The 16,054-nt window shown below is 41.9% G+C and overlaps 2 protein-coding genes across 2 annotated transcripts; both read right to left on the reverse strand.

Annotated features, from left to right (window-relative positions):
* Positions 1–813: 813 nt before the first annotated feature.
* On the reverse strand, positions 814–6,776 carry prkra (protein kinase, interferon-inducible double stranded RNA dependent activator). Its single transcript, XM_076746144.1, has 8 exons — positions 6,562–6,776; positions 5,151–5,326; positions 4,486–4,567; positions 4,042–4,120; positions 3,332–3,449; positions 3,137–3,231; positions 2,888–3,050; positions 814–2,085 (listed from the first exon to the last, which is right to left on the reverse strand). The coding sequence occupies exons 1-8, from the start codon at positions 6,612–6,614 to the stop codon at positions 1,928–1,930; spliced, it is 924 nt and encodes a 307-aa protein (XP_076602259.1). The 5' UTR covers positions 6,615–6,776; the 3' UTR covers positions 814–1,927.
* Positions 6,777–7,523: 747 nt separating this feature from the next.
* On the reverse strand, positions 7,524–13,260 carry casp10 (caspase 10, apoptosis-related cysteine peptidase). Its single transcript, XM_076746143.1, has 13 exons — positions 13,034–13,260; positions 12,369–12,657; positions 11,552–11,657; positions 11,232–11,367; positions 10,805–10,884; positions 10,653–10,695; positions 10,331–10,350; positions 10,207–10,237; positions 10,015–10,113; positions 9,803–9,885; positions 9,529–9,649; positions 8,917–9,415; positions 7,524–8,788 (listed from the first exon to the last, which is right to left on the reverse strand). Exons 2-13 carry the CDS (start codon positions 12,647–12,649, stop codon positions 8,632–8,634), a joined length of 1,656 nt encoding a protein of 551 aa, XP_076602258.1. The 5' UTR covers positions 12,650–12,657; positions 13,034–13,260; the 3' UTR covers positions 7,524–8,631.
* Between the last annotated feature and the right edge of the window lie 2,794 nt (positions 13,261–16,054).

The raw sequence follows: 16,054 nt of genomic DNA on the forward strand, positions 1-16,054 counted from the left end.
GAGATTTCAAAGTGGTGGAAAGGTCTGCATCACTTTCCTGCAGCGCGCTTTAAAAATGACCCGAGCAGCAGCCGTACCAGTGGTGGATGCAGTATTTTTTTTTCCTAGGATGGCAACAATAACCTGCCCTACCCTGCCTTTGATTGGCTTACACTGATATTCTTACCCAAACCAATCACCACTCCAACCAACCAAGGCAACGTATGCTAGCACAGACAAGAGTAGGGTGGGTCCATTCCCATCCTAAGAAAAAAAAATTCAGCATTTTGTGTGTTTATAGCTTATTTCTGTTGCCTCCAAGTGACCAAAACAAGTCAGTTATTGCAGGTTTAATGTTCACTTATGTTAGCTGCACTGCAGAGCTTCAGCTTCAACATCACTCAGTGTTGTCAGTTCAATGTTGTGTTGTTACATAAAGGATCGACTGTGTAGCCGTTATCAATGAATGTAACCCCGCTTTTGAACGTCATGATTATTTTTGATTGAAGTGAAGAAGACCACTGACGTGACATAAGAAATGTGGGTTAAATCGGTCAACTTTTATATGTAAAACTCTGCAAGTTGTCGTAGAAGTATTTCCTCTGACTGTTTAAAACAACTTCAACAACAATCGGCTGCATTATTTTATCGGATTCTACTAGAAAAGGTATGATTACGCTTGATCCAAACATATGTTGTTTAATTCGATGTGGACCACAAATACAGGCCTGTACTTAGTACTCAGAGAATGAGTCACAATAACTATCTCAATAAGACATTTTCCTCAAATCTTTCAGCCCTAAAAACACCGTCACTATAAATAATGAAAATCAATGAATCACAGATTTCCTTTAATACATTGTAAACATCCTTCTGTACGATCGATATGTTTCCTTGTGTCTTTCTCGCCATTAAACCACACAAATCAAGAGTGAATGGACCGGTGCGCAGGCCCTGATGTAATTGCCTTTGTCCTGATACAGCAGCCTCATAAACTGACATGCTGCCAAGTGGTCAGCTCCCACGGGGGAGGTTTCATTCAATAACACGGTGACGGCTCCTGAACGCACCGCAGCAATCCGTTCTCTCAGTGCTGTCTATTATATGAGCATTAACAGAAACCAACACTCATTAACATTTAGTGTTTATTTTATGGATTCATACACATGTTCTCCACTAGAGCTCAGTTTATACAGATTCATTAAATATATCACATGGTACTGTTTGCACACATGTTGTATGGATTTTGAGAGTCGAGCGGATAAAGACAGCATACTGACAGATGGAGGAGGGAGCAGGAGTAATCTCTCTTTTTCAATTCATTCTCATTTTCGGGTGACTTTTGTTTGCAGAGAGGCAGATCTCTCTGGAGTAAATTAAAAGTTTAAGATCTTCTGTTGCTGTCAACAACATACAGCTTCATATATTCCTGCAGGGAAAAACTATGTGGAATAAAAAAAAAAGAAATGAAGTCAACTGGAAGCTTAAAACATCAGCAAAGTCACTAAGAAATATAAATAAATAATCTCCACTAAAGCTACACTTAAAAATGGGGACAAATAAAGCACCGACAGCTCAAATTCTGCATTTAAAAAGGTCACGAGGAAGAGTTTCCTGCTGTTCCTGCTTCTTTTCCACGTGAACATTTGCTTAAATATCATCTCAAGTAAAACATGACGGTACAGCCTGAAGACAAAACGTATATTTTCTTCTGAACTTTGAGAGTTTGTCTCAAATACTGCTCTGAAGTTGCCTGATTCAGGTGCACCTTGAGTTACTGTGGAGCCCGCTCTGCTTGTTGTTGTACAGAATTATAAAAATATACCTTGACCTCACATCGTCGACGGGCAGGAAGACTCGTGGGAAGAACGATCTACAGCTTCATCATGACTGGACATCAGCTGATATATGTGACAACGGAGGTGAAGCAAGTGTTGACGATGGAGCTTTACTTGATGGAGGCCATGATCTTGATGTACTGGAGGGCGCTGTGCGCTGCGTCGTTGTGAGCGTTGCTACAGGAAATGCCCGTGCCGTGGCAGACGGTGACCGGGGAGGTGGACAGCTCTGCCAGGCACTGGTACTGTCCGTTCACCGTCAGCTCATCTGCAAAACACAGCCGGGCGTCTCACAACAAGGCACGACCAGCAGCAATGAATAATGCAGCGTTCCCTCATAAAGTTAGAAACTCTATGATTTTCATGAAATCACGCCCCGCTTTTGAGACTATTTATGGTCACCATTGGTTCTGCAATACTCATTCAACATGTGTTTGTATTCAGTATTTGTCTCTCTGTATATGTCTGATGCACGTTCTCCTCATCACTTTTTGCATAAGCTAGTGAAACCGCAGCCTAAGAAGCTGTTAATTCACCTAATATACTGACATTTCGATGGACTGGCCGACAACAATAATCTACTCAGTTGGGGGGGGGTCTGCATACACTGTATCAAACTCATGAACGTGTACTTTAAGCAGTGGCTGAGACGCTCACCCTGCTCACCGAAGCGTGCCTTGCTGCGTCCTGAAAAACTACACCCATCCAGGTGAAATACCAAGTTTTTAGGGAGTCCCCTCTCTGTGTAGGAGTTTTCATTGTTAGTGGCGGAGTCCACCATTCCTGCCATGAATTCATACTGTCTACCTGTGTGTTAGTGTTTGTACTTTTCTCGTACTGATATCAGCCTCATTGTCCACTGTTGACTCTTCCACAGTCCTATCAGAGCTGCAGAATATTACTGCGACCTGCTGCTGCTGCTACACATTAAAAGAGACAACACACGAGTGAGAGGAAACAATGTATTTCATTACTTCCGTCATAGACTGGTGTTAGTTTTCTGGTGCGTCTTTCATGTGAGCGGAGCGAGGAGCTACGGGAGCCAATTGGAAAGCACTGTGTTTTCTTACCGATGTCGAAGTACGTGACCTCAAAGCCCTGCTCCTTGGACAGCTCCAGCATCATCTGAATGTAATCTGTGTTGGGAATGCTCAGCGGGTTTCTCCTCAGCAAAGACATCTTCTCCGCTGACGAGTTCCTTAAGTTCTCAAAGCGGACACTCGGTTTAGGAGTCTGAAAAATCAACATGCGCAAACTTAAAAGGATGTCGCCGCTGCCTCCAGAGGTCGATTCCCGTTGGCGACAAATATTTGACGTACCCATGTGATTTCAGAGCAGCCTGACAGACTCTGAAGCTTTGCCACCATTTTCTCTGCAGCTGCCTTTTTTGCCGCCTTTTTTGAACTTCCCGCAGCTGTTGACACATCAAGCAGAGATTAAGAACGGGATGGACAACACAAGAAAGCACAATCACTTTCAAAGATTTGACATGAACGTCCCAAAAACACACACACCCTTCTCTGACAGGGACTCCATCCGACACGTGACAGTGAATTCTCTCTTGTGTGGCGGACCGGCCTCCGTTAAAACTGTGTACTCGGGAAAACGCCATCCCCTCTGCAACGCTAACTCCTGAAATGAATGAACGAGGACAGGGAAAAACAGGATTTTATTTCAGATTAATTATTGTGCAGTAAATACGGGACATATTATTAATGCTGCATGCCACTTTCACTTATATTTGGGCAGAAAGTCATCAAATAAATATACAAAGAGACCAGACACGCAAACACACACGCTTCAGAGGACATTACCCAACTTACACTCATTTCCTTGAGACTTAATAACCATAACCATCAGCACTGTTTGCTAACTCTTACACCTGGGACACAACGCTTGCCTGAGCAGCATGTGTGTCGCAGAACTTCTTGTTTTTTAATTTTGGCAGCAATGCAGCAGCAATGCTGTCTCTGTCGATTCTATGTGCAGGCGAGCTGCAGCAGTTCAGCAGCCGTCATGCTCAGGTAGAGCTGGGCAGTGTGTCCCAGGCCTTAACCTGCACCCTAACATTTCATAAGTCATGTTAAGAAGAGTTGGGTTTTGTCCCCATAAGGATGGAGAGTTCCCACAATGCGGCTAATTAAACAGATTTATGCCCCCACAACATGAGTGTCACACACACCTGAACAAAAACAAACCCCCTCCCCAGCTGTGATTTACACACCTGCAGTATCCCCACTGAATTGGGATGGTTGTTTGTTTGTGCTGCAACACCATTACTCTCAGACTTCACAGGCACGTTCCTGTTGGGAATTACATGAAAGCAGTTACGACGGCTGCAACAGATCAATACTCCATTCAGACAGTCAGTAAAGCAGTTTGATGTAGAAACTGCAACACTGCACGGCTAAAAACGGCCAATACGAGGCAAGGTTTTGGCGAACTAAACTCAGGGCTGCAGCTAACATTACTGTCATCATTGCTTCCTCAATTCATCACCTCAGAAAATAATGAAAAATGCTCTTATGATTAACCAAAGCCCAAGCTGAGGTGAACAAATTCAGTTAACTATCATATAAGACAAATTTGAGAACCCATCAACGATTCCTCAATTCTAATAACTTCAGCCAGTTAATTTCATCTCAATAATAATTTCAGCTCTACTCACACTGTTCCAGCATCTATCTGCAGAATATTCAGAGCAGCCTCTGCAGCCAGATGTTTAGCAGCCTTTTTACTGGGACCCTGACCTGAAACACGAGCACAAAATACAAAGACTACAGATTGTGTAATACATTACAAAAATGATTGCACAATCAGATTGAAAAAAAAAACAACCATAGCCTCAAGTCCCTGAGCCACTCATAGTGGCTAAAAATGAGACATTCCTGTCAGACAAAACAGAAATCTCTGTGTTAAACTCCCTCAACGTGTTTTGTAATGCAGAAAGCAAAGGTTCACCCAGAACCAGGAGGCGGATGGAAAGGAAAATCTGCCTGAAAGATGTTTGAAGATGTAGAGACTGGATTATTTCTAATCACCTCAACACTGAGAGCTTTGCAAATGTTTCTCATCCTCTTCTCTGGACCTGCACTGTTCTGTCCCTGAAGTGAGATACCTTGGTTAAAAAAACAAAAGAAGGAATATAGAGGATATATTTAAGACTGCAGCAACAGACACAACTGACAAAAAAGCACAGGTGACAAGTAATATGTTTGAGGCTGGGGAGCTGCTTCTGAACGATCAGCGGATGGTTTTCAGCTCAGATCCACGGATTCATCCAGTGACAGGCAGCTGTCAACGACAGCAGGGGGGCGGCTGGCTGTCACTGACCTGTGCAGCTAACGTCTCCGATTTTCACGCTGAAGACGAAGCTGGGCTGGTGAGCCTCTCCTTCAGCCTTCTCCATCACATACACAGGAAGGTTTCCACTTTTGGTGCCATATTCATGCAGGATTTGAATGGGTGTCTTCCCGGGGTTGGGCCTCTGCGACTCCTGTATATTCAAGCTGCGTGAATTAAACAAGCAGACGCAAACTGTTAAGCAGGATCACATCAGCTGGGCAGAAAACAAGGAGATCTCTTGTGAAATGTAATGCAAGCTAATGAATCGAGCCACAAGTGAATGTGGAAATGGCCATCTTCATTTATGTGGAGGCAGACATAACATATAGAAATATAACACAGTGCATGCAACCTGACCAAAAACTACAGCCTCAAACAAAACCAGAGAGGACTCAATTCCTCTCTGACACTTTCCTTTCTAACACTTTTAATCGTGATTGACAGAGACATTTTTTCCTCAACGGACCACTCCGCTGCACACTTTCTATTTTGACTGACTCCCTCTCAAAGCTTTTTTTTTTTTTTTTTTTTTTTTTTTTTTCATATGACAGAGAGGGAAAGAGAATTAACAACATCCCGAGTAAAAAAAAAAGAGGATATCATCTTCCTGCGTATGAAAGACTGACTTTCACTTACAGATGCAGTTTTATGGCCTTGTATTTCAAGGAATCAGCGGAGTGCAGCTTTTGGATCAAGGTGAGAATTTGCTCTTATGACCATGTTTCACCGCACAAAAGTCTCTTTTAAATCATTTGATATGTTTCTTCTTCGATATGAACCAAAGTATTGAATTGTTTCCTCACTGCAGCTAGCCGACACATCATAGCTAACGTTGTAACCTTATGCCATTTGCTATTCTGCTTAATGAGGATCTTTACTTGTCATGAGTTAGATATTTGTCTAATTATTCCGCAAATTTGACTCGAGAATTTTCTGTATCGTTATGAGACAAGTGGACAGTTTCGTCCATCAAGCCTGAGATGCTGAACGTTAGCCAGCTAAGCTAAGCCAGTCAATTCAAAGCAGCTACATGTTCAGTGATGCTAACAGAGGGTCTCTGCAGGATAACATCAAGACCCAGCTCAACAAAAATTCAGTTAATTCATCATTTGGCGAATTTAAAATGACCTGAAGACCTGTCAAAATACAGCACGTCCTGCTAAAACGACAGCCAGATAACTGTGACATTTCTAAAGTTTAAGTTCATAATTCATGTTGAGCTTCACTGGCAAAATTTAACTGTTGGAAACTGTACAGCGCAGATTTTAATCACAGCTAAATTTGACATACTTCAGCATTCAACAGAACATGTTAAATACTGTCCACATGTTGACGTTCATGTTTAGGAAACATTAAAGACGCTTGAATCAGAAATAAAGTGCGTTCAGGTTAAACTGACCTGGTGTCGGCGGTGGTTTTCACTGCTGCTGGTTGGTATCCCTCCTGAGACATGCTCCGTTTTCTTTATCTTATTGCGTTTGAATTAACAAAGCTCAGACGCAGCTTTGAGGTATTTTTCTCGGCATTTGGTTACGTTATCATGAAGAACATGAGGCGGTTGAAAAGCGCTAACTCTTCACTGAAGGCTGGCCGGGGAAACTATCATATCATATCAACATCCGGGTCACCAGCGGGTCAACTAAGGCCAGCGTGTTGAGGTAAAAGGTAAAATGTTTACCGCCACCTACTGGTGACTGTATGCAGGCGCCTGCCTCACGGTTCAGACCGCAGGGCTTCATCAGGGGTTTACTGGAGTAAAAGCACTAATACCACACAGTACTAATTAACTCTAACTCTAATACTACTAGTAAAAGTTCTGCATTCAAACCTTTACTTAAGTAAGAGTGTAGTATTATCAGCAAAATAATAATAATAATATTAACAATAATAATATTATTATTATTATTATTATTATTATTATTATTATTATTGTTATTATTATTATTATTATTATTATTATTATTATTTTCTTATACTAATAATAAAGTATTATTGTTACTATATTTATTACTATATGTTGTTATTATCATTATTGAACATCACACAAGACAACTATTGCATGTCAGATATTTTTATATAAACAGCTGCTATTTACTGCAGCACAGTATACATAGTTTACATACTTACATTAAATATTTCATATTGTTTAGTCATGGCTGATTTATATTGTTGTATAGAATACTTTTTTAAACATATTTCTGACATAGTTTTACATACTCTATTTCTTATTTGCCGATAATGTCCTGCTTAATTTATCAAGTCTGACAGCACGAAAAACATGCTTGCACTGGTTACTTTCACGGCTGGATATAACTTATTCAGAACAAGAGAGCCGCCAGAAAACACAGGTCCAAGGCAGAAAATGTTGAAAAAAGTTTTATTTTTGTTGAGTGACATGAAATGAAATGCATATGTGCTGTATGTACATGTCTATCAGCGTGGGAATATAACACTTAGCCAACAGCCAAATGATGGTAAAATATGAAAGTGGCTGGTCGATGATCACAGTTTAAAAATGTCAATTTCCCACCCTGATGTGCACCACAGTGCAGCCCTTATTTTGTAATAAAGTAATAATATGTAATAAAGTAGATAAAATAGGAGGGCTGCAGGTATCAGTTATTTTATTAAAAATGAGTATGTCACATCATATCATATATCATGTTCTGATTAAGCAATCAATCATTTTGTGAATAAAATGTCACAAAATTGTGAAAAATGCTCATCTCAAGTTTCAAGTTTCAGTTTCAGAGTTTGAGGTGACACTGTGAAACCGCTTTTGCTTAGCTAGCAGACAAAAACCCAAATATACAGGCCTTCTTCACAGCAGGCCTTTTGACTTGTCAGTAATTAAACAATAATGTCATTATTATTTGCACATTGTTATTATAATAGTATTTTTCCTACTGTTAAGTTATGAAAGTAATAAAAGCTCTATTCATATAAACAAACAGAGGAAAAAGACAATTGACAAAATCTTTTCACATTGGCAGCGTGTAAAACAGCAACTGATCAGTTGACAGATCGCTGTGCTTAAGCTGCCTTGAAGATTTTGTGGATTTCTGATTGTGACTGCTGTATGTATACAGCCACATTTAATCACAGAGGCAAATGAAGCTGTACCAGGAATATACATTGTGCTTAAAGTCTCTGTCAAATGTCCATGGCTAAAGCTGCATGTGAAATAAAATAGCAAGAATAAAAACAACATTGCATCTACTATTTAGTCAATGTGCATGATTGGCTCATACAGTTCAAAATTCAATTCAAATCATCTGAACTGAAGGTCCACTCACTGGCTTTTCATGAGCTTTTAACCACATCTCACTGTCTTCATCAGCTAATACAGCCAGCTCAGGAGTCACTGTTAACATAAAATTGTGAACAGTTAATGTAAGACAAAAACACTTTCGTCTCAGGGATCATCTCACATGTGAGAGAAAAGGGCAGCAGATTACTGTCATCAGTGTCACAGGGTGGGAGGGGGGGCTGCAGGGACGGGAAAGACCACTTTCTTCGTGAGTGAGAAGGCCGGTTGAGGCATCTGCTTTTTGACACCGGAGATATCGGTCCTCTGGCTAACATCTGCGTTCACTTTTGTCAGGATAGACACAAGGTCGCAACCACTGGGGGGGAAAACATCAAAAGCTACTTTAAGAACGCGAAGTAAAAAACTAAAAAAGCCAGTGAAGGAAAGTAAAAGGTAGAATATTGCCGTCCAAAATGTGGCAGAAAATGAAAATACTGAACTAACCTGGGCACCATCTGGACGAGGTTGTGGCACAAGGACTGAATAAACCACGTGCCATTTTTCCTCTCTCTGTAGGAGACGAAAGAAGGAACGGTGGCCATTCCCAGCAGGAAATCTGCATCAGATGGGATGGAGTCTTTAACTTCAATAGCATCGCTCCGAACATGACTGCGTGCAGGGCCGTCGGCCTCGATGTAGACGGCCTTCTGCTCGATGACGCCCTGGCAGGCCTGGATGAAAAACAGCTTGGGCTTTTCTGCCAAAGACGAGCAATTCTGTCCATTGAAAGGCGCCATCAGCTCCCTAATAGTGACGGTGCCGCCGTCCACGCCATACACACTTCCTTCTTGGCCGTGGCTCAGAATGCAACACACCAGACAGTCCATCTGACTGTGGTTTCTGCTGCCGAGCTCCTGCATCACAGACAGCATCTCCTCACTCGTGCAGTCCATCTTCGTCTCTATCTCAAAGCCGAGCCACCGAAACACTTTGTGCAGACACTCTGGAAGACACACAGATAAACGTAAATAGACGCAAACACACACACAGAGCAGGGATGGAAAACACGCACCTGTGGTCATCGACAGATTTGAACTTAATTAAACATAAGTTCACCTTCATCCACCATGGTCCCCTCCCGCTTCTGGAGACCTTTTCCAGATTTTGTGAAGTTGTAGTTGTTGACTATCAAGCAGATACCTCTCTTTGCTGCTTTCATGGGATACGTTCTCACAAGCTGCAGAGATAAATCCAGATCAAACAATTAAAGCCAGACAGGCTGCAGTGTAACACTTGCACTTGTAATCCAATACGGTACTTTCTTTTTGCCAGGAGTTCCACATTCGAACAAAGCTTCAGTCTGCACATTCAGGACCACTTTACGACTTACTGTGTTTGTGCTGCTAGTCCGAGATATCTGATTTGTAGAGGTGGTCTTGTTTTCTTGAGAAATTACCAAAGCATCAGTTCTCCCTATGGGACAGATGATCGCAGAGTGGGACGGCGATCATTTGGTGCAAAGATGAAGAAACACAAGTCATATTTGAATAATTAAAAGGTCTGGCATGTCGTTTCAACAACACAGAAAATACTTCAAATGACCTTTGAAGGGGACGCAGCTGCTGGTTTCAGTGCTTAAACGACTCAGTCCACGTGACAGGACCTCACGCTCATCTCCATCAAATACCCCTCGTTGATAATCTAAGTGAAGCAAGAGGACTCAGAATAAATCCACCACGCTGCACTTAAAAACAGATTTTAGATGGAAAACAACCGACACAAAGCAAGACTCACCAATTGAAGTGTTGGATGAATTCACAGTGCACTGTGTGCGGCACAAAGAGAACGAGCGTTAGAGACACAAAGACACGTCACGATTTATTCGTCATGTAAGTGTGTTTCAGTCAGAGACTCTCACCTTGGCCAGTGGTTGAAACTCTTAAGAGAAGAAGGAAAAAGGTGATTATGATTATAATTCTCGACAAAATACAGCTAAAAATACAACATACAGCATGTTCAGTGAATCAGTGTAGGTCTTTTATATAGATGAGGAAAAAATAACGATATCTAAATGAAGTTTGGAGGCTCATTTCCACCAGTGAAAAGAAAAAACTCCATCACCTGACTTTTGTTTGGTTATCACAGTATCTCCACAGTGCAGTCGACTGAAACCCCACCAGTTCTGGAGATACGAGCTTTATCCAGAGAGTTCTAAACATGTAAACGCCAACTTTGTTTACCTGGCATTTCTTGAGAGGAAGTCCTCTCAAGAGACTTAGGGACCTGATGACAGAAGAGAGAGACGCCGCAGACAGAGTAACGGGTCACAAACATGATGCGTGACACTGCAGAGGAGTGACGATAACATCAAGCTGGAAATCAGAGAACGCACCTGGCTCGGCTCAAAATGGTACGTCCTCGACCTCGGCCGACTGGTTTCCTGAGTCACAGGGCCTGAGTGAGGCGCTGCGGCTAAAGATGACACACGTGAACCACGAGTAAGATGATTGACAGACAGATTAATGAGCAAATGTTAAAATGAGATGAGGAATAGAGTATTAACTACAAGCAAGACATTAACAATTACAGCATCATCACCATCACCTCATCCTCCCTCTGCTCCCCCGCCTCCCTCCATGACCTGCACGTATCTAAGTGGCAGCCATGATAAGAGGAAAGGAAGGTGCCTCAATGCTTCCTTCTGTATCTCCTTTAGATACGCTGGACTATCCTTTCACGAAAGGAAAGCTCCTCTGTCGTCTGTGCCGGTCCTGTTGAATTCTGAAGCAAACTCTTTGAAAGGAAAGCTGCCGTCTTACCCTGCTGTGCTTTAAACTGGATGATCTTTTCTTTCAGTACAGGACAGACCAGCTCAATTATGGACTCCAGGAAGTCCAGATGAGTGTCACTGATGTGGTCCATGTACTCCATCTCCAGGAAGACCTCCAGCGTAGTCTGAAAAGTGAAGCAAACTTACAGTTACTCTTCATTTCACCGTAAAGCCATGTGGCGCATACTTCATAGCAGAACCAGAGCTGAAATCCAGGTGCACGTCGGATACAATCAACCTCATAAGCGATTTAAAAATGTCTTTTTCTTCTCTTCAAACATGGGTTTCAAGCACTGAAGGTGCACTCACAACATGATCCTCCAGTTTTCGACGTGGGATCTTATCCTTTAATAAGAACTTCACTTGTTTCAAGTCTGGATCAGTTAACTCCTCAGACAGGTTGTAGAGCAGCTTCCTGGAATTACAGAAAAATAATGAAAAGCAAATTAAACTGTTTGACGCCTTACTGTACAAAGGTCAGTGGAGTTTGTCACCACTCTGAGGTCGCTGGACTTCCCTAATACAGACTGTGATGTGAACTTAAACGTGTGTGTGAGTGTCTGTGCTTTAAATCTGTGCTTCAGTGCTCACAACAGCAGTTCTTGTTCTCTTTGTGTGGCACGACCGTCGCCATCATTTGCGCACATTTTTTCCTGCAGCCGCTGATCTTTTCGACACTCACACACTTGAATTCCTCTTGTGAATCTTTTTGCAAAGATTTTGCAAAAGCCACAGATTTTGACATTTTTGCCACACATCCTTTCCCAAGCTCCACATGTTACTAACCCTTATTTTAGCAAAAATATTTTTAGGAAAACAAATGCTGCCCTGTGCACAAACAGCTACTGTATATCACAGCATGAAGGAGTGGATTTCTGGCTTTGTTTGGGCGGAGAGAGAGTGAGAGAGACAGAGCTTTAGAGCAGATGTCTCAAGACAAAACAGTATGAGCATGACTTAAGTAATCTGTGGGTACAAATTACTAAATCGAGAGAGCGATGACTAGTTTGAGAGCACAGATTAGTTTTTCTTTCCCCCCAGTGACGTTTCATAAGCTCTGCATTGGCTCTGATGCTGTGTAATGTATCATGCTCCACCGTTTACTTAAAAACAGCAGGCAGTGCACCTGTATGGAGAGATGAGGTTCCTGGCTGCAGATACTTGGTCAGTCAGCTGGAGGTCACGGACCAGACGGGGCCGATGGATGGCGAGGAGAAGCTCAGTCAGCAGGTGCGGCTGCTCAGCAGAGAGCAGGTCTTGATCGGCCAGATTAGAGAAGAGGTCGCTGGCCGACTCCACCGAGGCCAGGTTTCGGCCCAGGAGGTCCGTGCAAAGGAACGCTAGAGCTTTTACCTCATCCCTACCCAGGCCATTCCCCGCCTCTAACAGCAGCTTCTGGAAATCCATTTAGTGCGCTGAAAACCAGATAGAAGATTCATGCAGGTCTGCCTCCTGTGAAGCAGTTAGGCCTGACGCCTTAGAGCATTTAGTTTACTTCTGCTGTTTGATGCAGTGACACTGACCACAGGTAACCGTGGTAATAGGTGTGGATGGCATTCAGGAAGAGCTTTTATATATATTTATTTTATTTTAGCCAACATGTTGAGAGAGACAGAAGCTCCAAAGAGAAGAAGGAAGCAGGAAGGAAAACAAGTTGTGAGAACAAGTGCACAAAGTGTCTCATCTCCTGCAGACGCCATCAAAACAGTCTGACATACCGACACATGATCATAGTAACACTTACAGATTTTTGGCTAGATTTATGCAGGCTACTTTAAAAACATGTCTTACCTGTTCGCAGACGAGTTTTCAGCAGGTCTGACGGAACACGATGTCCTTCATCCTCGTCAACATACTTCAAGTACTTTCCGCGATTGTAGTCTGCTGGTAGTTATAGTGTTTTGTTTTGTTTTTTTATCGTCCACACGGACTTGTTGCTTGTTTGTTTTTTAAATTTGCAGCTCCCGCATTCACTTCTTCAAAACAACTTCTCTTAATGAGGAAGTCAGCCGTCTAATGGAAAGTGAAAGAGAGAGACGCACGCGGCCTGAGAACCAGTCAGTCTGCACGAAACTTCCGCAGATTCGGAGTCTCCTCTGTGACGCACGTGCCCTTATTTGGAGATTTGTTTTTGTTCTGCTTCTTAACTTTTCGAAACTTTTTTTAATTGAATTCTATTTACAACTTGAACACTGAAATATACAACTAGTGTTAGAACAGAGCACCAGACACAGCATGCAGCAATCATCATAGTCTGTAAAGTAAAAAAAAAAATACATGTGAAAAATAAAATTAAAAAAATAATAATAATAAACACGAAATGCCTCCGGAAGTTCAGCGATGATCAGAAATGACAAAATGCTGACAATGAGTTCCTGATTCTAGACTTGAACAGGCAGAACACAGCCGGTGTGATCGTTATATTCGTATTTTAATCTCTCAGGATGATACTGACAATGATGAATTCCTTTGATGGATTTATTCCTGAAAAGATGTTAAAGTGAGCTTCCTTAGCTTAGGAGGGATTTATATGTTCATCCAGAGAGTCTGTGTGCGTTGTGACAGCCTCACCACAGCACACCTTCCCCTTTGGACAGACAGTTTGGACATTCATTCATTTGTGTTGTTGCCTGACTGACAGTGTATTTGCATAGTCAAGGATGGACAACTTAAAGCCACAGTACATGTATTTATTGTACTTAAAATGAACAAACAAGTAATCCTACAGTTACTCTGACATGAATCGTCTGACTGTCGGTCACATAAAAACCTGACTTTTCATATGGACACGTCACACAGGACCATGTGCCAGCAATTTCCTTTATCAGGACACCTTGTGTGTTACCACTAATAAAGTCTGTCAGAGATAAGATCAACCAAACTCAGGACCTCAGATGTCCTTTAAGTACCTTCTAAGTTATTACAGAGGAATATTTGAGTTTCTCAGTGGGGAGGAAAATACTGATAAAAGCTAACGTGTGTGGACATAATATGAATTATTTGTGATGGTGTTTGTTTGATTTGGGTTTGGTCTTCAGGGTCTTGATGTGTCCTCTGCGTCTCACTCTGACACTGAGCCACGCCCGGGAGTTTGCTCCTGAGCTGTTGAACCTGAAGGACTCTATGAAGGATACACACACACACACACATACACACACACACACACACACACACACACACACACACACAATTAGTCAAAATCAAAAAGGCAATAGACTAAAACTCTTTTTCGGAAATTGCAATACCAAAGTTTGGGTGAACTGTTTCTCAAACTGATACATATGACTAATCATCGAAACTACTGAAAACTGTCCAGACTCAGGACAACGCAGGACGTGACTCAGAGGGAGAGGAAGTGTCTTTTTCATGTAGATGACAACAAGCAAAGCAAGGCCTTAAGAACAGACTCCCTGATTGAACTGTGCAACCAGAGAAAAATTAGAATAAAACTACAATTATATTACCAATAACGATAAGATCACAAACTAGATTTGGCAGATAAAGTGTCATTGAGATGGTCCTTTTACACCAAGAACAGCTTAATTAATCAAACAAGAGCTCTGAATTCAGACCCAGATGAAAAAGTACAACATGAGTTCTGTAAAAACAAACATACTAAGAGTTCATAGAAACTAGAGGTGCAGAGCAGAGCTGAGACAGTTCCCCCCTTCAGACTCATGCCAACACAAAGATAAGCTATCTGAACCCAGATCAAAAATACCTGCATGGACAAAGGTCAAAGGTCATCATCCATCAAACTACATGGAGCAGCTCTGATTCAAAACTGACACATCACATCATTCAGCATCACTGTCACACATTTATCAGCGATAGAAGAGGTGGAAGAAGTACTCCAATCGTGTACTTACTTCGTATAATTACCACAGTGTAAAAATATACTGTTGTTGGTCATGGATTCAAATTTTTACTTAAGTAAAAACACAAACATTTTGGCATCAAAATACACTTAAAGCATCAAAAGTAATTAAAGTAAGTAAAGTATTCATGCAGAATCATGCAGCAGGATGGCTCCTGTCAGTCTCATCATTATATGGCTGGATTATTATTTCTTAATTTATTAAGGTGTAAATCAACATTTTAAAGATGTGTCTGCTCAAGGATTAGTTCATTGTAACTGCTTCATATTCTGTTGGCAGCAATGCATCATGTTTTATAGGTTCATTACAGGTTTTCCATGGGAAGCCTTAAATTAATAAATGCAGGAGAGTAAAAAAAAGTATAAAGGAGCATAAAACAATCACACTGGAGTGTAGTACATCTTAGTACCTCAAAGTTGTTTTTAAGTACAGTACTTAAGTAAATGTACTTCTGGTGATTACATTCCATGAATAATAATAGTAATAAAAATATAATAATAATAATAATAATAATAATAATAATAATAATAATAATAATAATAATAATGAGAAGAAGTAGACAAAATTAGACAGCAGTGATGTGAGTATATGAGCTGAGTGTGTGTTTTTTGGGACACTTACTGTCAGTAATGAGGGAGTGTACAGCGGTGACGTGTCTTCGTCCCAGGCCGTGACTCCTGGACAGCACGCAGTCCAGATACAGGTCCCAGAAGACCCGGGCCAGGTCCCAGAACAGCGCCGTGTGTTTGCTGTTGTCTGACGACCTGAGGACCACCATCAGGTCCCAGAAGGCGGGCACCGTGTCAGCGATCCTCGGGGAGCGCATCTCCAGCAGCAGAGCCGAGGAGGAGTCCCAGCACTGCGGGTTCGCGCGGTGGACCGTCAGCGGGTCCACGTGAGGCGGCTTCTGGCCCTGCACCGGGACCGGGACGAC

The sequence above is a fragment of the Chaetodon auriga genome, chromosome 13 (genome assembly GCF_051107435.1).
Source record: "Chaetodon auriga isolate fChaAug3 chromosome 13, fChaAug3.hap1, whole genome shotgun sequence".
Lineage (NCBI taxonomy): Eukaryota > Metazoa > Chordata > Actinopteri > Chaetodontiformes > Chaetodontidae > Chaetodon > Chaetodon auriga.

Excerpts from the sequence above, each read along its gene's own strand:
- prkra (XM_076746144.1), bottom strand. The coding sequence starts at position 6,614 with ATGTCTCAGGAGGGATACCAACCAGCAGCAGTGAAAACCACCGCCGAC. Across the intron at positions 3,232-3,331 it reads GGAGTCCCTGTCAGAGAAGG|CTGCGGGAAGTTCAAAAAAG; the intron begins GTGTGTGTGTTT and ends ATGTGTCAACAG. Across the intron at positions 2,086-2,887 it reads GGTCACGTACTTCGACATCG|ATGAGCTGACGGTGAACGGA; the intron begins GTAAGAAAACAC and ends TGTGTTTTGCAG.
- casp10 (XM_076746143.1), bottom strand. The coding sequence starts at position 12,649 with ATGGATTTCCAGAAGCTGCTGTTAGAGGCGGGGAATGGCCTGGGTAGG. Across the intron at positions 10,238-10,330 it reads AGTTTCAACCACTGGCCAAG|TGCACTGTGAATTCATCCAA; the intron begins GTGAGAGTCTCT and ends TGCCGCACACAG. Across the intron at positions 9,416-9,528 it reads GGGGACCATGGTGGATGAAG|AGTGTCTGCACAAAGTGTTT; the intron begins GTGAACTTATGT and ends TGTGTCTTCCAG.